This window comes from Myotis yumanensis, unplaced genomic scaffold (genome assembly GCF_028538775.1).
Source record: "Myotis yumanensis isolate MYYU_CA2020_CCGP unplaced genomic scaffold, mMyoYum1.0.hap1 SCAF_4, whole genome shotgun sequence".
NCBI classification, from domain to species: domain Eukaryota; kingdom Metazoa; phylum Chordata; class Mammalia; order Chiroptera; family Vespertilionidae; genus Myotis; species Myotis yumanensis.
In genome coordinates, this window is record NW_027223755.1 from 100041643 (window position 1) to 100068184 (window position 26542).

The 26542-nt window shown below is 42.5% G+C and overlaps 1 protein-coding gene across 1 annotated transcript in view; it reads left to right on the plus strand.

The window, feature by feature from the left end:
- TRAP1 (TNF receptor associated protein 1) overlaps positions 1-26542 on the plus strand; it is a 60254-nt gene that overhangs the window by 11682 nt on the left and 22030 nt on the right. Inside the window, exons 2-6 of the mRNA XM_070413129.1 lie at positions 18896-19060; positions 19890-19972; positions 21663-21803; positions 24172-24243; positions 26048-26208. Of these exons, the coding sequence (XP_070269230.1) occupies positions 18896-19060; positions 19890-19972; positions 21663-21803; positions 24172-24243; positions 26048-26208 (622 nt within the window). The remainder of the gene's footprint in view (positions 1-18895; positions 19061-19889; positions 19973-21662; positions 21804-24171; positions 24244-26047; positions 26209-26542) is intronic.

Genomic DNA, 26542 nt, shown 5'->3' on the forward strand with positions numbered 1-26542 from the left:
CAGCCTCTATGTGTCTTTTAAAAAAAATATATTTTATTGATTTTTTAAATTAAATCTTTATTGTTCAGATTATTACAGTTGTTCCTCTTTTTCCCCCCATAGCTCCCCTCCACCTGGTTCCCCCCCCTCCGCCCTTACCCCCCCCCCCACTGTCCTCATCCATAGGTGTACAATTTTTGTCCAATCTCTTCCCGCATCCCCCACACCCCTCCCCCCCAGAGTAGTCAGTCCACTCCCTTTCTATGCCCCTGATTCTATTATAATCACCAGTTTATTCTGTTCATCAGATTATTTATTCACTTGATTTTTAGATTCATTTGTTGATAGATGTGTATTTGTTGTTTATAATTTGTATCTTTACCTTTTTCTTCTTCCTCTTCTTAAAGGATACCTTTCAGCATTTCATATAATACTGGTTTGGTGGTGATGAACTCCTTTAGCTTTTTCTTATCTGTGAAGCTCTTTATCTGACCTTCAATTCTGAATGATAGCTTTGCTGGATAAAGTAATCTTGGTTGTAGGTTCTTTCCATTCATCACTTTGAATATTTCTTGCCACTCCCTTCTGGCCTGCAAAGTTTCTGTTGAGAAATCAGCTGACAGTCGTATCGGTACTCCCTTGTAGGTAACTGACTGTCTTTCTCTTGCTGCTTTTAAGATTGTCTCTGTCTTTTGCTCTTGGCATTTTAGTTATGATGTGTCTTGGTGTGGTCCTCTTTGGATTCCTTTTGTTTGGGGTTCTCTGCACTTCCTGGACTTATAAGTCTATTTCTTTCACCAGGTAGGGGAAGTTTTCTGTCATTATTTCTTCAAATAGGTTTTCAATATCTTGCTCTCTCTCTTCTTCCGGCACCCCTATAATTCGGATGTTGGTACGCTTGAAGCTGTCCCAGAGGCTCCTTACACTATCTTCATATTTTTGGATTCTTTTTTCTTTTTGTTTTTCCGGTTGGGTGATTTTTGCTTCTTCGTATTTCAAATCTTTGACTTGATTCTTGCGATCCTCTAGTCTGCTGTTGGAACTCTGCATGATATTCTTTATTTCAGTCAGTGTATGCTTAATTTCTAGTTGGTCCTTTTTCATAACCTCAAGGGTCTCACTAGATTTCTTGAGGGTCTCACTAAATTTATCGGCAGTTTCTAGAAAATTCTTGAAAAACCTTAAAAGTGTGGTTTTGAACTCTATATCCAGTAGTTTGCTTTCCTCCATTTCTGTCATCTGTGACTTGTTTCTTTGTCTCCGCATTTTTTTATGCTTCCCTGTGTTGATAGAGTGGCTTTCTGTGCTAGGTGTCCTATAGGGCCCAGTGGCTCAGCCTCCCCAATTACCTGAGGTGGACACTCTTGGTGCACCCCTTTGTGGGCTGTGTGCACAGTCTTGTTGTAGTTAAGCCTTGATTGTTGTAGGTATCACTGGGAGGAATTGACCTCCAGGCCAATTGGCAGTGAGAATCAGCTGGAGAATCAGCTGTGTCTGCAGTGGGAGAACTTCTGAGCTGGAGACACTCTTCTGGGGCAAGACTTGCTTCAGTGGGGCTTTGGTGCTCATTGAGTCTGCCCCCTGAGTGTGTCCCTTATGGATCTGAGGAGTTGTAATCTGGATGGTCCCACTCTGACCACTGGGTACACTGGCTCTTGGATCTCTAAGGAAGTGCTAATTTAGCCTCTGCCTGAGGCTACCCAGCAGGAGCTATGGAGAGATTCCTCTTCTTTGTTTGGGGTTTGGAGTTGCCCAGATGAGGCCCAACTGTGAAGCAATGCAAGCTGCTGTGGGGCCTTGGGCCTTCTTTTGGAAGTTCTGGGTCTCTCTGATTCAGCTGCAGTTTGTTAGGTAATTTTCAGGTTGCAAAGGGCCAGGCCTTTTATATGCAAAAGCCTCTGTGCACAGCTTGAGTGGGGCGGGGTCTCGGGATCAACAGTGCGGAGCAAGCAGCTATGGCTGCTCCCCAGTCCTACCCTAAGAGGCCCCAAGTCTCAGTGTCCCGGTAATTGCTGCAAGCACCTCTGAAAGTCGCCCTTGAGTTCTGCCCGATGCCAGGCAGTCCAGTTTCTCCCCGTATGAGTCTGGATCCCCAGAGACTCACCCGGAACTGGAGTTCAGAGCAGTCGGGAGCTTGAGACTCCCTCCGGATTGAAAAAGACAACCGCGTCCTCAGCCGCCAGCCCTTTCCATGTGCGCCGCGTCCTCAGTTGCCAGCCCTTTCGGCCTGCGCCTCCGTACCTCTGCACTTTACTTCCGCACCTCCTCTGAGTCTCAGTGCTTTTCTCTTTCCTTCTAGTTGTAGAATTTCCACTCAGCCAGCCTTCCTGTGGTTCTGGTTTTGGATGATGTCTGTTTTGTCTTTTAGTTGTATTTTTGAAGTGGTAGTGCGAGGCAGCAATTTCCGGTGTCTACCTATGCCGCCATCTTGGTTTCTCGGCCTGTTATTCATTAATAGTTCTTGGAGAGCGTGCTGTATCACACATAGTGAGTTTCTTCATTGATGTATTTTTTTGTGATTTTTTTTTTTTTTAATAGTGACATGGTAGTAGTTGCTTGTTGGGAGACACCATGGTTTATTTTGCCTGTCCTCTGTAGACAGAAATGTAGGTGGTTTCCAGGCATTTGCTGTTATATACAGTATTAAAATGTATGGCCTTTCATCTTAGTCTTTATATACAGATTCAGCTGTATCCATAGAATGAAATTGCCAGGTTAAAAGATATATGCATTTTGTAAGTTTTTAAAACATATTTTTATTGATTTCAGAGAGGAAGAGAGAGAGAGAAATATCAGTGATGAAAGAGAATCATTGATCAGCTGCCTCTTCCATGCTGCACACTTGGGATTGAGCCTGCAACCTGGGCATTGAACCGTGACCTCATGGTTCATAGGTCAATGCTCAACCATTGAGTCATGCCGGCCAGGTTGCATTTTGTAATCTTGACAGATTCAGCCAGATCGCCTTCCATAGGGCTCAGGCTGCTTCTTGCTGCCCTGCATGGTTTCTCCACAGGGCCACCACAAGTACTGTCTGGAAGTTGTTTCTGAAAGGAATTCTGTGCAGCTCTGTTGGCATATCTCCCTTTATCTGAGCTGGTAAAGATGAACTGTGATGTGAACTGAAGCACAGTGCCAACGAGAGGTCCTGAGATCGGGGAGTATTGATTGAGTTGTGCTGGGTCCGCCAGGCCCTGGCCTCTTCCTGCAGCTGCCTGCACTTCATACCTGCAGGCCTGGCCATAACTGGGACTTACATATTACTCCAGGTTGGCTAGAAGGAGATCCAGTCCCAATCCTGTTATGTCCCACAGGCAACACTGCAGAGAGCTTCTCTGCTGATGTCAAGCTGAATTCTGAGAGGATGTGTGTACTTCTCTTTGTTTGCAAGTTCAGAATGACTCAGAAGGGTTGAAATTGGAGGCCAGCCCCCACTCCAAGCTTTATTTCCTTTCATTTTCCCCCTCCTTTTCATTTAAAAAGGAATGCATGTAATATCTATGTGCAGTTTTTAAAAGAAGCATAAAATGAATACCCATTATCTAGCTTAAATAGAAATTACCAGTCCCTCAAAGGCCTTGTGTGCCTCTCCCAGGTGCGTCCCTTTCTCGGCCGCTGACATGAATTCTCTGGGTTTTATTCCCTTGCTTTTCTTTATATTACTGTACATACAGGGTGGGGCAAAAGTAGGTTTACAGTTGTTCAAATGGAAAATAATGAGTAATAATACAAGAATAAACTGTTTCACATACTCACAACTGTAGCCCTACTTTTGCCCCATACACACACAGACTTTATTGAGACAATATTGTGTGTATTCTGCTGGGACTTTGCTTTCTTGGGTCAATATGTTTTCTTAGCTTTTGCCATGCTAATGATGTAGTTCATTATTTTCCCTGTTTATTCTCCTGTGTTAATATACCTTCATTTCTTTCTTTATAATTCATATAATTTTATAATTCATTTCATTTATGATTCCTGACATATACCTAAGTGGAATTGTTGGCTCATTTAGTATGTTCCAACTTCTAAAGTAATGCGGAATTATTTTCTAAGAAAAGTTGTGTCACTGTTTATTACACCAGCACTATCGTGCAAGTCCCCTTTGTTCCACACTCATATCCAATGCTTGGTATTCTTGGCTTTTAAAAGTTTGATTGATTTTAGAGAGGGAAGAAGGAAGAGATAGAGCAAGAGAAACATCTATGTGTGAGAGAGGTACATCGATTGGTTGCCTCCCGAATGTGTGCCCCGATGAACCCGCAACTTGGGTATGTGCCTTGAGAGGGAATTGAACCCGTGACCTTTGGTGCATGGGACAATATCGAACCAACTGGGCCACACTAGCCAGGACGGTGTACTTGGACTTTTTAATCTTTGCAAGTCTAGTGAGTATTAAATGATATCTTGTGTCTGTGTATGTTTGATTATAAGGTATACATAGGAAAGTACATGAACTGCATGTGCAGTTAAGTGAAACAGTGTTATCTGTAAGGTTTATCTGTCATTGTTCTCTAATGTTTCATTGTATGAATGTACTGCAGCTTACTCTCCATCCCAGACACAGACATTGGGTTGCTTCTAGTGTGGGGCTTTTATAAACGAGGTGGCTTGAACTTCATTGTACAGGCATCCTGCCTCACAGATGCGGGCATTTCTCTAGGGTATGTAATGAACCTAAGTGTGGAATTGCTAGGTTTAGGGTGGTGTTTCAAAATGGGTCCTGACTAATGAAATTGAGCATAGTTTTTCATGATTACTAGCCATTTGTTTCCTTTTCATATTTGCTATTCATGTCTTTTGCCCCCATTTTTTCTTCTGATTGTTTAACTTTTTAAAATTTCTATATATGTTTTGTATGGGTACTAATCTTTTGTAAATCAATCCTTTGCAATTAATAATTATTGCAAATGTATTCTCTTAGTTTGTGGCTCACTATTTCACTTTTGTCTTGGTGTCTTGTTTTGTGTGTGTGTGTGTGTGTTTATGAACAGAAGTTCTTAATTTTAATTTAGTCAAATATACCAATCTTTTGTGGTTTACCCCAAGGTTCTGCAGGCTAAGGCCTGTTGGTCAAATTAGGCTGATGGCCTACTAGTATTTCTGTGAATAAAGTTGTATTGGGACACAGGACCCATTCTTTCACATGTTGTCTGTCACTGCTTTCCTGCCACATGGCAGAGATGAGTAGCTGCAAGAGAGACCACAGGACTCAAAAAGCCTAAAATATTTACTGTGGGCCCTTTACAGAAAAAGTTTGCCAGCCTATGTTTGCCCCAAGGTCATAAAGATCATCTGCTTTTTCTAGAAAAGCTGTTCTCTGATGCATTTCTAACAAATGGGAGTGTGAGCCTCTTTGAAGCTTTACTCTTTTTCTTTTTTAAAATATATTTTATTGATTTTAGAGAGGAAGGGAGAGGGAGAGAGAGATAGAAACATCAATGATGAGAATCATTGATTGGCTGCCTCCTGCATGCCCCCTACTGGGGATCGAGCCCACAACCCCCTTGACTGGAATCGAACCTGGGACCCTTCAGTCTGCAGGCTGACGCTCTATCCATTGAGCCAAACCAGCTAGGGCTACTCTTTTTCTTTTTGCTGGTAAACTTTCTCATGGGTCATTTTCCATATTAAAAAAAGTTACCAACTAGGAACTATAGGCTAATTCTAGCTGCAAATAAATTTTGTTCGGTCCAAACATTTAAAGAGGTAATTGCAAACATTTAAAATCAGATTTCACATACATATTTGAGTTTATTTAAAAAAAAATACATTTCTTTTCTACTTTTTAAAAAAAAATATTTTTATTGATTTCAGAGAGGAAGGGAGAGGGAGAGAGAGATAGAAACATCAATGATGTGAGAGAATCATTGATTGGTTGCCTCCTGCACACCTACTACTGGGGATCAAGTCCGCAACCCAGGCATATGCCCTTTACTGGAATCAAACCCAGGATCCCTCAATCCACAGGCCGACACTCTATCCACTGAGCCAAACCGGCTAGAGCTGAGTTTCTTATTTCTGTTGAAAAACTGAAAGTTCTGAGAGTCTTGCCTACATTTGATGGTGGTGACAGTCTCTGAGAACAGAGTAGCAGCTCTTGCCTATACAGATGGGCCTGCCCTCTGCAGTTTGCTGTAGTAGCCATACTCGCATTTGTTCCTTCATTCTGAGTCCATTAGTGCCATTTCTTTTGCTGGTTCTTTTTGTGGTTGTTGTTTGTTTGTAAAGTGAATTATATCGATTGATTGTCTAGTGCTAAACCAGCCTTGCATCCCTGGTGTAAACCTGGGTAGGTCATATATAGTATCATTTTTACATGTTGCTGGATTTGGCTTGCTAATATTTTATTCAGAACTTCCATGTCTGTGTTCATGAGGGATATTAGTCTATTGCTTTTTTTGAATAAATCTCCCCATATTTTATTTTTTATTAATTTCCGAGAGAGGAAGAGAGAGGGAGGGAGAGAGAGAAACATCAATGATGAGATAGAATCCTTTATCAGCTGCTTCCTGCAAGTCCACAACCCAGGCATGTGCTCTGACAGGGAATCGAACCACCATCTCATAGTTCATGGGTTGACGCTCAACCAGTGAGCCACACCAGCTGGGCTAGTCTATCACTTTTACTGTGTGTGTGTGTGTGTGTGTGTGTGTGTGTAATGTATTTGTCAGGTTTTGACTTAGGGCTATACTCTCCTCATAAAACTTTTCTATTTGTTAATCCTCACTCGATATTTTTCCCCATTAGTTTTTAGAGAGAATGGGAGGGAGTAAGGGAGGGAGGGTTGGCGGGGGCCGGGGGTGGGGGGAGAGACACATCGATTGGGGTTGCCTCCCACACGTGCCCTGACGGGCTGGAGATCAAACCTGCGACCCAGGTACATTCCCTTGATTGGGAATTGAATCAGCAACTCTTTGGTACATGGCTGATGCTCTAACCACTGAGCACACGGGCCAGGGCTGTGGAGATATTTTGAAAACACTCAGGAGCATTTGCCATCTTGCTCCCCGGTATATGTCGTCGCTTTGGCTCAAATAAACTCATAACCAAAAACAAAAACAAAAACAAAATTAAATTTCTTTATTAGATATAAAGCAATTCAAAATTTCTGTTTCATCCTCTGTCACTCTGGATAGATTTTTTTCCCCCAAGGAATTTGTCCATAGTTCATCTAAATTGTCAACTTTCTTGCCATAAATTTGTCCATAATGTTTTCTTATCCTTCGAATGCCATTGGAACTTGTAATAAGAGTCCTACCTTCATTCCTGATGTTGGTATTCTCATTTTTGTTCATCAGTGTAGCTTGGAGTTATCAGTTTTGTTGGTTTTGTTCAAGAATCAACTTTTTGTTAATTTTCCCATTGTCAGTTTTCTTATTTCTGTTCTTTGTTGGTCCTCCCTTCTACTTTCTTTGGGTAGACTTTGTGCTTCTTTTTTTCTGAGGTAAAACCTGAGATCATTGACTTTTAGGCTTCTTTTCTGATATAAGCATTTAAAGCTGTAAGTTCCCTGCTGCGTGCACCTCTGGGTGTATTCCACAACTTTCAATATATTGTATTTTCATTGCCATTTAGTTTGAAATAGTATTATCTCATTTCCCTTGTGATTTCTTCCTTGTCCTATGGATTATTTAAAATATGTTGTTTAATTTCCAGATACTTGGGATTTTCTAGATATTTTATTATTATTGATTCTGACTTAATTCTGTTGTATCGAAGAGCTTTTATGATTTCGGTCCTTCTAAATTTATTGAGACTTGTAGCCCATTTTATGGCCTCCTAGTGAATATACCCTGTACACTTGAAAAAATGTATTCTTTTTCAAGAACTGTATTTTGCAGTTGAGTTTAGTATTCTATAGGGTGTCCCAAAATTCATGCAAGATTTGAATTTTGTGTGAGCATTAACAACAACAACAAAAAAAAATAAAAGCCTAATTTTACTTGGTTTAGTGAATCAGATTCTAATACCTGTTGCCCTTTGATTTCAATCCCTTCAATTTGATAAGCATTACCAGGTACCAGTTATGGCCCAGGAGCAGGGACAGTGAAGACCAATGAAGACCACAGCTTTGCGTATGTGCCAGCAAAGCCATGGAGGCCATTTACCCGATGTGCTATTCCATAAATAATCCTATACTGTATACTTTATGAATCAATAAAAAATTTACAATTTTTAATTATAAACCTGTGTTTTCTATCAAAATTACTTCTTGTGTGAATTTTGGGACACCTATATAAATATCCATTAAGTCAGAGTGTTTCACACAGTAGTTCAGATCTGTGTCTTGATTTATTCTATTTTTTTATCTAGTTCTATTTGTTGTTGAGAGAGGGATATTAAAATCTCCAACTATGGCTGTGGAATTGCTTTTTCTTTTTCTTTTCTTTTTAATCTTTACTGTTGAAAGTATTACATATGTCCCCCTTTCTTCCCCCATTGACCCCTTCTAGCCTACACCCACCTCCCACCCAAAGCCTTCATCACACTATTGTCTGTGTCCATGAGTTATGCATATATGCATACAAGTTCTTTGGTTAATCTCTTCCCACCCACCCCGTCTTTTCTCTGAGATTCAACAGTCTGTTCTATGCTTCTATGTCTCAGGATCTATTTTGTTCATCAGTTTATTTTGTTCATTAGATTCCACATAAATGAGATCATGTGATACTTGTCTTTGTTTTGTTTTGCTTTCATATTTTTTTATTGATTTCAGAGAGGAAGGGAGAGGGAGAGAGAAATAGGAACATCAATGATGAGAGAGAATCATCGATTGGCTGCCACCTGCATGCCCCCTACTGGGGATCAAGCTCACAACCCAGGCATGTGGCCTTGACCAGAATTGAACCTGGGACCCTTCAATCTGCAGGCCGACACTCTATCCAGTGAGCCAAACCGGCTAGGGCTTTGTTTTGTTTTTTAATTCTTTTATTTAAAACGTCATATATTTTGAAGTTCTGTTATTAGGCAGATACATTTGTGATTTAGTTTTCCTGATGAATTGTATTTGTTTTCATCCTGAAATATCATTTTTTTTCTGGTAATACTTTTTATTTTGAAGTCTCTTTCGTCTGCTATTAATATAGTCACTCCGGCCTTCTTATGTGTACTTTTTATATGGTATATTGTTTCTATCCGTTTACTTTCAGAGTACCTATGTTTTTGCATTTAAAGTAATTGTTTTGTAGACATTATATAATTAAGTCTTGCTTTATCAGTTCTGACAATCCTTGCCTTATAATCAGCAATTAGTCTATTAACATAAAATGTAATTATTGATATTGTTGAATTTATCTCTACCATTTTATTTGTCCCTTATCATTTTCCCCCTCTCTTCATCCTTTGTTGCCTTCTTTTGGATCAAGTAAATTTTTTTTGAATTCTATATAAGTTTATCGAATGCTTTTTTTTAAAAAAAAATACATATATATATATATATATATATATATATATATATATATATTTATATTTGATTTTTTTTACAGAGAGGAAGGGAGAGGGATAGAGAGTTGGAAGCATCCATGAGAGAGAAACATTGATCAGCTGCCTCCTGCACATCCCCTACTGGGGATGTGCCTGCAACCAAGGTACATGCCCTTGACCGGAATCAAACCTGGGACCCTTCAGTCCACAGGCCGACGTTCTAGCCATTGAGCCAAACTGGTCAGGGCTCGAATGCTTTTTTTTTTTTTTAGCTATACCTTCTCTTTTTTTAAAAGTTGATTGTAGAGAGAGGAAGGGAGAGAAACATCGATTTGTTTTTCCATTTATTTATACATCTGAACTTTCTCCAAACATTTTCTTTCTTAAGTTCAGCAATTACTTCAGTAAGATTTGTTTTAAGAATAACAATACTCTACACATAAAGCACTTCACTTTCCACTTATGTGTCAAATAAAGATTTGTATTCCCTCAAAAATGTCTAAGTTCTTACCACTGGTATGCTCAAACATTTTCACCCTATTATGTTTCAGGGCTTGTGTGAATAATTTTCTACTAAGGTATACTTATACTTACATCCTATCAAGAAACATCAACTCCCTGAATACAAAGAAACAAAACAAGTAACAAAGAGAGGGCCATCGCTGAATGGTCAAAATATAGGACATAGCACTGGCTGGTGTGGCTCAGTTGGTTGAACGTGCTGTGTACCAGAGGGTAGCTGGTTTGATTCCTGGTTAGGGCACATGCCTGAGCGGGTTGCAGGTTTGGTTTCAGTTGGGGTGCATGCAGGAGTCAGCCAATTGATGTTTCTCTCTCACATTGATGCTTCTCACTGTCTCTCTCTAAAATCAATAAAATCATATTTGAAAAATATATATAGTCCTGGCCATTGTGGCTCAGTTGGTTGGGCATTGTCCCATGTACCAGGAAGTTGCTGGTTTGGTCAGGGGCACATGCAAGGTTGCAGGTTCAATCCCTGGTGGGGGGTGTGCAGAAGGCAGCTGATTGATGTTGCACTCTCACATAGATGTTTCTCTCTCCCTCTCCCTTCCTCTAGAAATCAATAAACTATTCTTTTAAAAAAATTTATATATATATATACACGTATACACACACACACACACAGTATATGGTCCCAAAAACTATATACACACACTTGGAATAATTATAAAGGCATTGTTTATTAAAATACATTTCATTTTCAAAATTGAGCTATCAGCTGTTAAAGTGTGTATACATTTTGAAAAAATATATATGACATATATGATGATTCTCATCATTGATGTTTCCATTCCTCCTTCTCTCTTCCTCTCTGAAATCAATAAAAACATTTTTTTTTAAAGTGCATAACTTGCCAAAACCGGTTTGGCTCAGTGGATAGAGCGTCAGCCTGTGGACTGAAGGGTCCTGGGTTCGATTCCGGTCAAGGGCATGTACCTGGGTTGCAGGCACATCCCCAGTGGGAGATGTGCGGGAGGCAGCTGATAGATGTTTCTCTCTCATCGATGTTTCTAACTCTCTATCTCTCTCCCTTCTTCTCTGTAAAAATCAATAAAATAAAGTGCATAACTTAAGATGCAGTTATGAAATAATACCATAGCAAGGACTATGGCTGATAGATGGTGATCTTTTTAAAAAGCAAAAGAAATACCCATTCTTGTTTTTAAATATGTTTTTATTGATTTTAGAGAGATGGGGGAAGGAAGAGGAGAGACAGAGAGAGAGAGAACCATTGATTGGCTGCCTCCTGGGGCGAGCCCACAACCCAGGCATGTGCCCTGACAGGGAATTGGACCGGCAACCTCTTGGTGCATGGGATGTTGCTCAACCAACTGAGCTACACCTGCCAGAACCTCATTGTGTTTCGACTCATTTGGCGGTTCCTACAAGCAGTTGCATTTTTAATTGCTGCTTACTAGTAAAAAAAAAAAAAAAAAATGGCATTGTAGGACCACTAACACTGTCTGTAGGCTGACCTAATATTCTTCTGCTTGAGCATAGTGGTGTTTATGCTGATAAAACGTTCCATGATTGTAAAAAGAGCTGCTTTCCTACTAGATGCTTTGGCTTCCCCCCAAATGTGGATGTTCTTGCCTTGAAAAAGTTTGATACTAAGAAATATAAGCTTGTTAATTTGGTAACATAAGCTATACATTAACAAAAAGTTAATAGTAGAAGAAATACCACAAGTTGGCTTATAGCAGAAATTTTAAATAAGCAGCACAGAAAATAAGTGATCTGAATTTATAGTAGGGAGAGATTGTCAACTCGGGGGACAGGAGACTTGATGGAAGAGAGGCCTCACACTGGGCCTGAAGCAGTTCAGGTGGAAAGATAGGATGTGGTTGCAGGTAGAGGAAAGAGCATGAGCACTAGCAGGTGTGTGTGTATGTCTGTGTGTTTTGTGAAATTCAAATTATTAGTGCTTCCCATTTCGTGTAACCCCAAACCACTGAATAGATTAACATTGTGACATTGTAGCCTGACACTGAGGTTTGTGGTTTTCTCATAGGGTGTAGAGGAAACATGAAGACAGATACTGTGCACAGAGTGTGTTTGTATCTGGCTCAGGCAGATTTATTGCATTATTGGTTTATTCTTAAAGCCATTGTAGAAAGTTCAATTAACCTGAAATCAAACCTGTTCTTAATAGTGCTCTTGCTTAATCTAATCTTGGAATTATGTTGAAAAGTCTTCAAATCCTGGTTGGAAATATAGATTGCTTATTTTTTTCCCTTTCCCAAACTATGAGGACTTATATTATAAACAACATATTAAATCCTTTTAAAAGTATTCTGAGTACTAAGTGGAGGAAAAACAAAAGATATAGGAAAAATAAAACAAGAGAAAATTGTTTAATATTGGAGTGACAAAGGCCTTTACAAACAAGACTAATTTCCTTAATATAGGGTGTCCCCAAAAATGTATACACACTTCGAACGATTATAAAGTCAGTGTTTATTAACATACATTTCATTTTCAGAATTTTAAAGAATCTTCAGAAATGAGTAAGTTTTTGTCAGTGTCTATTTTCAAACTGATGGAGCAGGCACTGCTGATAATGCTAAGCAATGGAATTGCAAACATCAAGAATCATTTAGTTTGGTATGTGTGTGCCCTTAATTATTGCTGGTCAACTATTGCCAGACTTGTACCATAAACTTTATATTTTATGTATCCCCATAAAAAAGTCTAGTGGCTAAATTTTCTTTGTTCAAAGCTTAGTCTGGCTTTACCCATTATTTCAAATCAGTTAAACCTGCAAAGGAGTGAAAATTAAGTGAGTTATCAGCTGTCAAAGTGTATATACATTTTTTTGGGACACCTCGTGTGTAAAGAGCGCTTACAAATCAATAAACAAAAGATAGAAAATATGATAGAAAAATGATCAGAGGATATCAACAGTCCATTAACAAAAAAAGACAAAAGAAAATATTTTAAAATATGGATAGATGCTCAATATTGCTCATAAGATAAATATAAATGAAAATGTAAGTGCAATAACCATTTTACCTGACTGATAGGCAGAGATCCAAAAGTTTCCTAGTAGCACTGTGTTGGCAGGAGGTCGGGGTGATGCACACTCTCATGTTGCTGGTGGGCATGTAAGCTCGTACAGCCTCTCTAGAGGTGACTTGGCAGCACTGACCATATTTTAAACTAGACATAACCCTGGACTAGATGTATACTAAGATGTAAACTCATGCATAAGTGAAACGACACATGTATAAGAGTATTTCTAAAGCATTTTTTTTATTTTGAAACATTTTATTTTGAATTAATCTCCTACTTTACAGAAATGTTATAAAAATAGTACTCAGGATTCCCTCTCTTCACCTAGTTTCCCCTGACATTAATATCTTGCATAACTATGGTACAGCTATTGACAACTGAAATAACATTAAACAACACTGTTCAGTTATCTGCCGATTTTCTTTTAAGTTAGCCAGTGTTCCCATTGATTTCCTTATTTTGGTCCAGGAATCTACATTGCACTTAGTCATGTTTCTTCAGTCCCCTCCAGTCTATGATGGTTCCTCAGTCTGTGTTTGTCCTTCAGAACCTTGGTGCCTTTGACCATTTATTTTATTTTATTTTTTTTAAATATATTTTATTGATTTTTTACAGAGAGGAAGGGAGAGGGTTAGAGAGTTAGAAACATCGATGAGAGAGAAACATCGATCAGCTGCCTCCTGCACACCCCCCACCGGGGATGTGCCCGCAACCCAGGTACATGCCCTTGACCGGAATCGAACCTGGGACCTTTCAGTCCGCAGGCCGACGCTCTACCCACTGAGCCAAACCGGTTTCGGCTCGACCATTTATTTTATAGGAGGTCCCATAATTTGGGTTTGTCTGATGTTTTCTTGTCATTAGATTGAGATACATTTTTGGCAAGAACTTGACAAAAGGAAGGCCGTGCCCGCTCACCACACCAGGAGTTGCAGGATGTTGACTCATTTCATTCCTGATGATGGTGATTGTAATCACTTAAGGGGTATTTGCTACTTTCCCCATGATAAACTGGTTTTTCTCTTTAAAATCAATAAGTATCTTGTGGGGCATAGTTTGAGATTATGCAAATATTCTGTTTCTGGTGGACCTTTAAATATCCATCAACAATTTATACCTGTCACAACTATTACTATGCTTGCTTAATGGTGATGTCTATTCCATCATTCCTTATACATATATTAATTACAGGTCTGCTGTAAGGAAGGCCCTTTCTCCACCCCTCCCATTTATTTATTATTTATTTAAGTATGGACTAACAGGTACTTCTTTTATTTGTCAGTTTGCAGTCCATTACTTTCATTATTTTGTTGCCCAGATTGTCCTAGATTTTGCTGTTGGGCGCACCTTCCCGTTGGAGCCTGTGTCCTTCCAGCATACCCCACCTTTCCGAGTCCTTCCTCACTTTCTGGCACCCCAAGGTATTCCAGGCTTATCTTGTGTGTTTTCCAATGTCCTGATTTCGTTCAGCAGACAGTGGTATTTACAAACCAAGATCTGGTGCCAGGGAGGGTGACTGCCCACCCTGGTTTGCCCAGGATGAAGGTGCTTCCTGGGAGATACAACTTTCAGGTGGGCAGTTCCAGGATGGTCGCTCTCCCTGGTGCCAGGTGTGCCCATGGCTACTGGGGTGGATAGACCATCGGCCCTCGGACTGAAGGGTCCCAACAGATTCGATTCCAGTCAAGGGCACATTCTAGTACCTTAGTTGCAGACTTGAACCCCAGCCACGGTCAAGGCTCATGTGGGAGGCAACTGATCAATGTGTTGATGTGTGCCTCTCACATCGATGTTTCTCTCTCTGTGTCTCTCCCCCTCCCTTCCACTCTATAAAAATCAATGGAAAAATATCCTCAGGTGAGGGTTACCCAAAAAAAACAAAAAACAAAGAAGAGGTAAATTTAGACACAGAATATGCACACAGGGGAGAGAGGGCTGTGTGATGACAGAGGCATAGGTTGGAATGATACACTTACAAGCCAGGAGCACCAAGGATTGTGGGTAACACCTGAAGCTTGGGAGAGGGGTGTGGACACACTCTCCTAGAGCCTCCAGAAGGAGTCAGCCCTGCTAACACCTTTATTTCTGCTTTCTGGCCCCCACGACTGTGAGAGAATGCATCTTCGTTGTATTCATCCACCGGGTTTGTGGCATTTGGTTACACAGCCCTAGGAAATGGATACACACAATCTCGTTAGTTTGTGGTTTATCCTTCCTGTGTTTCTTTTGCACAGATTAGTGGAAACAGATATTTTCCTGTATTCCTGTCTTTCTTCCATGAAGGATAGCATGCAGTAGATAACACTTTGGAGCATTATTATTATTTTTTTTTAACATTTTTTTGTTGTTAATTCTCACCTCAGGACATTTTCCCATTGATTTGAGAGACAGAGAGAAACATCGAGAGACACATCAATTGGGTGGTTGCCTTCTGCATGCACCCTGACCGGGGCCAGGGATCGAGCCTGCAACTGAGGCATGTGCCCTTGACCTGAATGGAACCTACAGCCCTTCAGTCCACGGGCTGATGCTCTACCCACCGAACCAAACTGGCTAGGGCTGGAACATTATTTTTAATAGTACAAAACCGGAAGCAGTTTGAACATTCATAAATTGAGCGCTAGTACCCATCATAGTAGAACATTTGTGTTTGTTAAAAAGAATAAGCAACTCTCTGTAATGATTTGGAATGATCTCTAAGATGTGTACTTGATTAAAACATTTATACATGTAAGAATGGAAATATTTAGAAAAAGTATGCCAGCCATATATCAAACAGCATTACCCTCCCTGCCCCCCACCACACATACACACTAATCTGGGGGCAGGTTTAGAACAGGCAGTTATGGAGGTCTCAAAATACTAAGAGCCATTAGCCTCTGAATTTTTTGATTTCCTTTGATTTCTGGTTTTCCTTGAGGTAGGGAAGGTTTTAGCTGAGAGGCAATGGGGGAATGCAACCTGTTCTTTTCTGAAGACCAAAAGCTAGATGGCAAGGAAAGGACTCTGCTAGCAGAGCAGGGCAGGGCACGGCAGGAAGTGAGGATAAATGGTAAGCCCAGCGGAGTGGCTCAAGTGGTTGAGTGTCGTCCTGTACACTAAAAGGTTGCCAGTTGGATTCCTGATTAGGGCACATACCTGGGTTTGTTCCCATCAGGCTCATACAGAAAGCAACTGATCAATGTTGTGAGCACTCTCTCTGAGCATGTCCTTGAATGCGGATTAAAAAAAAAAAAAGATTGCCCTAACCAGTATGGCTCAATGGTTGGATCGTCAGTCTGTGCACCGAAGGGTTTCGGGTTCAATTCCCAGTCAAGGGCATGTACCTGGGTTGCAGGTTTCACCCCCGGCCCCGGTCAGGGTGCATGCAGAAAGCAGCCAATTGATGCCTCTCTCACATCAGTGTCTCGGTCTCTATCCCTCTCCCACTCCCTCCTTCCCTTCTACTCTCTCTAAAAATCAATGGAAAAAATATCCTCAGGTGAGGATCAATAAACCAATAACAGAAGATTAATTCAGTAAATTCTGCTTTTATGCAAATGGAGTGGATCAAGAATACTTTACTCCGAATAAATTCACCAGTGAGGAAAACCAGCATCTCTTCTTGAGAGTGTGAAATCTAATGTTTGGGGTGTCAAAGTGCTCCCTATGTGTCAAGATCGAGCTTGATGGTATATGGAGAGGAGAGCAGAGGCACCCCCAGTGCTGGTTACCATACAGTAGGGGCACAAGGTATATGGAGGATGTCAGCAAACCTGCTGGGTTGGGGCTTCTGGAAGGAGGTAGAATTCTATTGGTTTGTGGGGTGGTTTGGTGGAGGGCCTGGAATACCACCCCGAAGCATTTAGAGTTGACAAGGTTCATTCCGGAATAAATCCTCCAAAATTGGGGAAGTAAGAGAGAATTGGTGTCAGAAGATGAATGTGTAGAAATTTAAGGGATGCTTTGGAGAGAACGTTGTGTAGGAGACGAGCTCGAAGGTAGGCAGGGACAAGGGACTGGACAGGGGAGGACTGCCCACGTGGCTGGAGGGGATAGGGGCCGTGGTAAACGCTACCTGATGTCTCTACTGGAAGAAGACTTGGGAAGACTGCACCTCTGCCCTTCTCTTTGGCCAGGTAGAGGGAGTGGTTGCCAGGTGGAAGCGGGTAAGAGGAATATTAGATGAAAGAATGTCTAAAATGCTGTCAGTGTTTGCTGAAATGAGGAGGTCTTCTCTTCTGGAGGACCTCCTTCATCCTCCTCATTTTAGTGGCTCCGACGCTCACACTCCTGTCAGTCTGTCTGGATCACAGTGTTTCATGTAGAATTTAAATCCAGATCCCATCCTGAAGTGAACTTGGGTCTGACGTCCCTCAGATATCCTCTTTATCCCACTCTCACTGGTTTTGTCCCTGAAGTCTAACTGTGCTTTTATTTTATTTTATTTTATTTTTAAATATAGTTTATTGATTTTTTACAGAGAGGAAGGGAGAGAGATAGAGAGCTAGAAACAGCGATGAGAGAGAAACATTGACCAGCTGCCTCCTGCACATCTCCCACTGGGGATGTGCCCACAACCCAGGTACATGCCCTTGACCGGAATCGAACCTGGGACCCTTCAGTCCGCAGGCCGACGCTCTATCCACTGAGCCAAACCGGTTTCGGCTCTAACTGTGCTTTTAGGCAGAGGGCCCCACCTTTGGTGGGAAACGTGCTCTTGTCTCCAGATGTGCCCAGGAGTGCTGTCCCTGGTGGGAAGAGCCCACCGTGGGCTCTCTGCCTGGGGTGGGGGCTGGCTGGAAGCTCAGGGACTTCAGCTCCCCTGGCCTGGTGCAGAGCAGCCCTCTAACCAAATATCTTTTACTTCCAGAGGAAAGAGATACCCCGGGTTTTTTGTTTGTTTGTTTTGCTCCTTTTTTTTTAAGCTCTATGGGTAAAGTAAACACTGAGATTAGGCACAGAGAATTAAAAATTTAGACTGGAAATTGAATATTTTTTGAGTTGGGATAGATGTTTTTAAGGTATTCTGCACAGAGGTAATGGCTAAGGCCATGTTATTTATAAATCCAGGAATAAGCTAAAAAAAAAGTCAACTTTGTATACCTTGTAGGCATGTGGAAGTTGATACGTTGATTTTAAAACCATAAGGTTATTTCTGGACAATCTGTCAGGCACCGTTCAGCAAGGTCTAGACTTCCACTCGGAGGGTCTTGCATGTCTGACCTGTGTCCTTGAAAGCATTGGCCTTGAAGCACAGACTGATTGATGCCAGTGCCCAGGCTGGTGGTCCTGGAGTTGGTGTGGGACACTGTCCTGGGGGGCTGTAGTGAGGATGATTCCTGCCGGGTACAGTGGAGGTGTCCACTTGTGTTTGTAGCCTCTGTCCGCCGGGCCGGGGACACCAGCTTATGACGGGTTTCCCATCTTCCTTTGCAGTGGTTCCTGGGGCCACTGTGCTGAGCAGTTACAGAAAAGGTGAGAGAGTGAGGCCCCTTCCTGAGGTAGAAGAGATCCCTTGCTACTTTTCATTTTTTCAGTACACTAATTAAAAAAACTGACAGTTTCAGACAAAAAAGGAAAATAAAGGAATCAACAAAGATCCTTTAGAAGAGGAGACTGTCTCAGAATATTAACATTTAAAAATTTGGATTCCTCTCAAGGGGACATATTTTCTACATTTTTTCATTGCAGTTAAAGTGAGGAAGGCTGGCCTGTCATTGTTCAGGCTCCTGTGGGGGCTGTGGGCATTGAGGGATGAGAGAGGTTTGAGTTTGGGGACTTTATACAAGATCTCACTGGGGGATGTATGTGGGAAGTGGCGCCACGCGGCCCCGTCTGCCTCGGAATTCTGCCCGACTTCTGGTACTTCCTGGTATTTGACTTGGGTGAGGATGTTACCAAATATGTTGGTGACCAACCACATTAGGTCATCTATTCCCGAGGGCTTATTCTTTGTGCATGTTTGTCTTTTCAGGAAAACCAGTTCTGTGTCCTTGGAGAGCCCAGGTCCAGTCCAGTTGCTCCAGGCGAAACCTGGCTTTGAGCTTCCACATTGCACGTCCATTCAGCTCGCAAGCTGCTGAGGACCAGAAGGAGGAGCCCCCACATTCCATCATTAGCAGCACAGAGACCGTACAGGGTACTGCATTCAGCTGCGTTGGGGTCTGGGAAGGCTTAGCTCCTGGCTGTCTGGTGAGGGCAGGTTTTTGAGGTGGAAGTAATGATTGATGGAACCACCCACTCGCTTCAGACACAGGAAGGTCTTGGTTGGAGGGAGCATTCCTCAAAACAATGAATGTGTCCTCGGAACTCCTGACTTTCATTCTGGTGTATTGCCCCCTCTAGTGGTCACCCATGGGTTTGCGACGGGGCACCTTCTAAGTAGTGATTCATGGCACATCTGTTAATAATCATGGAAGCCAGAAGGAAACTCGTTATTGGCCTGGCCGATGCAGGACCACACGCTGAAGTTGTCCTTTCATTCCTAAGAAGTGTAGAGAAGCAGTCTCTAGAGCCAGTCCCAAAGTGGGTCCATTTCTGGCTTTCAAATGAGACAACAGTATCTTTGATGTTTAGGTTAAGAGACTGAGGTTTTCTTGTTATTCTGCTTCATAAGAAATTAATTTGGAAACCAGTGTTTTGAAGACTGGAGTCCAGGGTCTGGTTGTTGAGGCGATTCTCATGACTGGACACGTTGGGAAGTATGGGCCTTGGTGTCGGCCTCGGAGGGAGGCGGGTGAGCGTTGTCTCCCTTCGCCCCTTTCTGTGGAGAAGGAGGCCCCACTAGGTTTGTTCTGCTCCTGAGATCCTGCCATAGAGCCCCAGAGAATTGGTTTCTTTCTTCTTTATTTACTCTGGCAAAATGTTTAAAACTCATTACCTTAAACATTCTTTTGAATGGTGTATAGCATATTCTTCCACGAAAATAGAAATTAAACTTTATTGCTGTGTCTGTGATTCATTACTAGGTTCTGTTTCCAAACATGAGTTCCAGGCTGAGACAAAGAAGCTTCTGGACATTGTTGCCCGTTCCTTGTACTCAGAAAAAGAGGTGCGGTACCTTCAGTCACTCCTAGCATAGCAAGGGGGTTTTTTTTTTGCAAAACTGTTTTTATACTATTCTGGGGGAGATGCCAGATAGTATATTAGCTGTGAGAAGGCACTAAATTTAGACAGATCCTAATCTTAATTACCAGCCAAAGTATTTTTGCCAAAATCTGCTTGGGTAAATATATCTAGATGATTCTTTGGGCCAAATTGACTCTGGAAATTAATTAATTTTGCTGGTAATTTAAAAGCCCCTTTTCTCATCAACTGGTATACTTCCTTCATTCCAGAGGAAGATCTCTTGGACTTCTGTGGAGTACAGCAGGGAGGGGCTACTAAGGACCTTTCTGAGGAGATTAAAACTCATCTAGGGATGACAGGCCATGAAGAAATTAGAGAACAAAGAGGCCATCATTGTTTCCATGTTCATTATTACTAGATTGCAAAGAAGAATTTTGAAGAAGGGTAAAGCACCAACTTCCAAAGTTAAAAGGGACTTTTCAGGGAATATTCCCAGGTCTTGTGCTCATAAATATTATATTTATGTATCTTTTTGATGTCCAGCTTCTGTCCCCTTCGGGGTCAGATTAGCCCACTTCTCCCTCCCCTGCCCCCGCCCCACCTGTGTGCTGGCCTCACTGTAAGTAGAAGGCCTGTTTGAGGGAAAGGTGCTCTTTAGACACTGGTGGCTGAGGGGGCCTGTGGCCCTTCATATATATATATATATATTTTATTTTATTTTAGAGAGGGAGGGAGAGAGAGAGAAACACCATCAATGAGAGAGAATCATGGATTGGCTGCCTCCTGCACGCCCCCTAGTGGGGATTGAGCCCGTGACCCAGGCATGTGCCCTGACGAGAATCGAACCCGGGACCCTTCAGTCCGCAGGCCGATGCTCTATCCACTGAGCCAAACCGGCCAGGGCCTGTGGCCCCTTTTTATCCTGAACATGGTAGGCCAGTTTTTGATGATCCTAGAGCAGTGGTCGGCAAACCGCGGCTTGCGAGCCACATGTGGCTCTTTGGCCCCTTGAGCGTGGCTCTTCCACAAAATACCACGTGCGGGTGCACACGTACAATGCGATTGAAACTTCGTGGCCCATGCGCAGAAGTCGGTTTTTGGAAAGGAGATAGATGAAACAAGTATACAAGACGAGTGTGGATGGGAGAGTTGGAAGGGGTCGACCTCAGCGAAGGTACCTCAATCAGACTGAGGCCAGCTTAGGAGTACCCTAATTAAGTTAATAACAATGTACCTACCTATATAGCTTAAGTTTTAAAAATTTGGCTCTCAAAAGAAATTTCAATCGTACTGTTGATATTTGGCTCTGTTGACTAATGAGTTTGCCAACCACTGTCCTAGAGTAAATAAAGCCAAAGCCAGAGAGTCTTTCTTCAATGAGTAGGAGAAAGATGTTTGCGAGATATTTTTTCATCTTTGGGCAAGAGATGGGAAAGAAGTGGTTTCTCAGAGGGTTCTTAAATTTTTAGTTAACAGATTGACGCCTAACTTCAGGCTTGATTTTCAGGAGGAACAATCAGTAGAGTTAGAGGGTACTGTATAAAGCTGTGGGGAGTCTTTATGGTTAAAAACTAAATATTCTGTGGCAATTCTCTCTTCCTTTTAGCAGTTGCTGCAGATGCTGCTAACCAAATAGACCCTGCAGTGTTAGCATCTTATGTTCATTCCTGCAGGTGTTTATTCGGGAGCTGATCTCCAATGCTAGCGATGCCTTGGAAAAGCTGCGTCACAAGCTGGTGTCTGAAGGCCAGACGCTGCCAGAAATGGAGATTCACTTGCAGACGGACACGGAGAGAGGCACCATCACAATCCAGGTACTTCCTCCTGCGTCCTGACGGGTGGCTGCCTCCCTGCCTCTTGTGCTGATGCCACTGAGGTGACGGGAAGTGGTTCTCTTCGCTCACTGGGACAGAGGAGATGGACCTGCCCTTTTGTTACGCCTCTAGGCCCCAAGGGTTGTGCTGACCATCTTTACAGCTATAATAACTCTTGTTTTAATATACAACCAAAACAACACTTATTCAATGTAGAAAGTTTGGAAAACACAAGTAAGTAGAAAAGGAGGAAATTTAAAATAATCCATCTGCCTATTTAGGTTTTTGGTATCTATGCATTTATTTACATGTCTAAACATTTTTAAACTATATTATTTTTTAAGGTACTCTTCATATTTTTTCATACTTTTATTGAATTTATCTGGGGGTTACTTTGGTTAATAAAATTATATAGGTTTCACTGTTAAATTTTTATTGAGTACTCTTCATTTAAAAAAATTAAATTTATTGGGGTGACATTGGTCAGGTTTCAGGTGTGGGTTTCTATGTTACAAAATTTGTATATTGCACCATTGTTGGGGTCTTTTTTAATTCTCACTTGAGGATATGTTTTTCATTGATTCCAGAGAGAAAGAGAGAGAGAGAGAGAGAAACTCGACGTGAGAAAGAAACATTGATTGGTTGCCTCCCATATGTGCCCTAACCAGGTATTGAACCTGCAACCTGGACATGTGCCCTGACAGGGAATCGAACCCAAGACCCTTCGGTGCATGGGATGATGCTCTAACTAACTGAGCCACGCTGGCCAGGGCCTCAGCTGTTCTTGTTTATTTGTAAAGCATATTTTCCCATGCATCTATATTCTGTAGTACTATTTTTAATGCTATATTCTGTAGCCTGCTCTTTGAATTAACAGTCTTGCTTTTGATGAAGAAATACTTTTGGTTGCTGTTGTAAACTTTTGAAAATTTTAAGGTAAAAAAGTTAGAAAGGCAAAGATGGTTTATCAGGCAGTGTCCTGAAGGGGACATTATGATCCCCAAAGAGCTGCTTCAGAACTTGTCGTCCAGAGTCGTCGTGGAATTTTGGGGTGTGCGTCTCTGTGGGAGTGGCAGGATGTGCCTCAGTGGGGCTCTAAGTGGGCGTTTTTCATTAGGCTTCCTGCCTCCGCCACGTACACTGGCTCACCTGCTCAGGACTTCGCTGTAGGGCGTCTTTTGTGTGCTCTTGTTTCCTTATTCTCTCTGGTCTCTATGTGTGTGCTTGTCTTTGTTGTTGTTTTAATAAGATTAATTGAGGTATTATTTACAAATAATAAAATTCACCAGTTCAGTTCATTAATTTTTGACCAGTGTACACTTTCTTTTCTGTGGAGTAGAGCAGGGACTGGCTACTAAGGACCTTTCTGAGGAGATTAAAACTCATCTAGGGATGACAGGCCATGAAGAAATTAGAGAACAAAGAGGCCATCATTGTTTTCATGTTCATTATTACTAGATTGCAAAGAAGAATTTTGAAGAAGGATAAAGCACCAACTTCCAAAGTTAAAAGGGACTTTTCAGGAAATATTCCCAGGTCTTGTGCTCATAAATATTATATTTATGTATCTTTTTGATGTCCAGCTTCTGTCCCCTTGGGGGTCAGATCAGCCCACTTCTCCCCTCCCCCGCCCCTGCCCCACCTGTGTGCTGGCCTCACTGTAAGTGGAAGGCCTGTTTGAGGGAAAGATGCTCTTCAGACACTGGTGGGATAGGAAGGAAGTGGTTTCTGAGAGGGTTCTTCTTAAATTTTTGTTAACAGATTGACACCTAACTTCAGGCTTGGGTGCAGTCTGTGGCTTGTCTTTTTATTTTCTTAGGTGGCTTTTGAAAAGCAGACATTTTTAATTTTAATGAAGTCCAGTTTATCACTTTTTTCTTCCATGCTTCATGCTTTTAGTGACCTAAGAAATGTCTACCTGTTCCAAAGTTATAAAGATATTCTCCTGTATTTCCCTCTAAAGTGTTACAATCTTAGCTCTTACACTTGGGTCCGTGATCCATTTTTGTGTATGGTGTAGATAAGGTCAGGGTTGAGATTAATGTTTGCATGTGGCTATGCAGTGTTTTAGCACCATGTGGTTTTCATTTCTCCATGAAATTATCTTGGAACCTTTGTTGAAAATCAAGTGACACTTTGTGCAGCTCTGTTTTTGGACCGGTTTTCTCTTTGATCTATGAGTCTATTTTCTAGTGAGGTTTTCTCCTGAGGTATGGCTGGTATGACTAGAATTTGTCTTTTCTGATGACCATGTGCCATTTTCTGGGCCGTGCCTGACAAGTGTAATTGATGCCACTTGTGACTCAGGGCTGTCCATACACCTGCCCAGGTGCCGGCACCCTGGTGCTTAGCGTGTTTCTCTCCTTAGGACACTGGCATTGGGATGACACAGGAGGAGTTGGTGTCCAACCTGGGAACAATCGCCAAGTCGGGGTCAAAGGTAAGCCCCTCAGTGCCCCTTCCTTCCTGTCCTTGAAAGGCAGCTCCCACTGGAGAGGGGGGTGCCAGCTCGCTCTGAACGCCAGCTTCAGTAGGAATATTCTCTGGTGGGAGCTCCGTGTTGGTGCTATGGAACCACCATGTGCCATGACTTCACTGTGTGGTCAGGGGGACATCTGAGGAAGGTTCTATTATTTTATAGATGAAAAGGCTGAAATAAGTACTTTTGCGTAGTTGGGAATTGACCGGCCCAAGGTTCAGAGCCTGTTGGTCTGAGTCTGGAATGTGCCATTCTGCCTCTGACTCATTTCTCAGTGAATACTGGAGCTGCATAGGCTTGAGGCAAAGAGGGCAGGCACAGGTGAGTGTTCCTCCTCTCAGACAAGGGTCACAAGAATGAACTTGCCTGCAGTGTCTGTAGGCAGGGTGGTCCTTCAGAAGCCCTTTGTGGAGACAGGGTGCCCATTGCGGGTGGTTGATTGCTGTGCAACTTGAAGCCTATGAGGGGAGGCAAGTGTCAGTGGTCAACGTGTCCTCCTCCAGCGGCTTTTGTGCCAGCCCAAGACAAAGGCTGGTGGCCCTTGGCTGTCTTTGTGCTTCTCCTTGGTGACCAAATGCTTCTTGTTTGTTTTGTGGGCCTAAGTGGTGTCTAAAATGGCACTTTGTGCCAAGTGCTTGAAAATAGTCAACTTATTGGTCCACAGTGATTTACAGAAATTTCCACTAAAAAAAATATATATATAATATATTTTATAAATATAAATATATATATATATATATATATATATATACACACTTTTTTATTGATTTCAGAGAGGAGGGGAGGGAGGGAGGGAGAGAGAGAGAGAGAGAGAGAGAGAGAGAGAGAGAGAGAAGCATCAATGTTGAGAGAGTCAGATCGGCTGCCTCCTGCACGCCCCACACTGGGGATCGAGTCTGCAACCTGGGCATGTGCCCTGACCGGGAATTGAACCCTGACCTCCTGGTTCATAGGTTGATGCTCAACCACTGAGCCACACCAAGCAGGGCAAAAATTTCCACTTTTAAAAAACTTCATTATAACCTGCTCCGCCCCCCATTACATGTATTGTATTTCTATCAAGGGAAGTCTGTGCTATCTCACTAGCTACATGTGGCCATTTGGATTGAAATTAAATACAATTTAAAATTTAGTTCCTCAGTTGCACTAGTCAAATGAGGTCAGTAGTTACCATATTGGACCATATAAAACATTTACATAATCACAGAATGTTCAATTGGACAGTATTCATAGCAATGAGTGCATTCATTTTGCTTGATTTTTAATCTTAGGAAATTTGATAACTTGAGTTATAATAGTTAAGTGCCTGGTGGTACGTAGTACAAAGCATGTACTTGGTATGTACTGTTTCCCCATGAAGCATGGAATCTAGGAGACATGCAGAAGACACATCTGGGCATGCGTGTCACACCCCTTCACCTACTGAACCTCAGAAGCTGCCATTCCCCGCTTTCCTGCAGGAAGGATGTGTGCACTCACTCACACTGCCCTTCCTCACTCCGGGGAGTGTGGCCCACAGCGACAGGCAGGGTTACAAGCCCTAGGAAGCAGATACAGAACCGGTCCCCCCTGCTGCCCAGCTTGGGGTCTTTGGGCAGCTCACTTTACCGCTCCATGGCATTGTTCTCTGGGGGTAAATGGGTGGTGTGTTTGTCTGGAGGATGAAATGGCATCTTAGCCGTGAGAGGGACGCACACAGGGAGGCGCAGCGTTCGTCCTCTCTTGGGAGTGAAGCCCTCCCCCTGACCAGCCTTTGCCCCCACAGGCCTTCCTGGACGCGCTGCAGAACCAGGCGGAGGCCAGCAGCAAGATCATTGGCCAGTTTGGAGTGGGTTTCTACTCCGCTTTCATGGTGGCCGACAGAGTTGAGGTCTATTCCCGCTCAGCCAGCCCGGACAGCCCAGGTTACCAGTGGCTTTCAGACGGGTAAGTGGCAGCAGCGTCCCTGAGTCATACCCAAGGACTGCCCCCTGCCCTGGGGCCACCGCAGCTCAGTGTCACCTGAATTCAGCAGAAGCGTTGCCCTTCATTTGGAAAGTTAGACCCCACCCCCCCTCAGGAAATGTCTGCAGGCCTTTCCGGCCTTTTACAGGGAGCTGACCCTCCTGCTTTCTGATCCCAGTGGCCCCTGGTGTCTGTTTGGGCACCATGACTGTGCTCTGAGTGTAGACCGTCCCAGGCGAGGCTCCTTGGCTCATGGTTTGGCCATTCTCCTGGTGCCCCCCTGGCCCTGGGCAGTGTCCCTGGACATTGTCCTGTG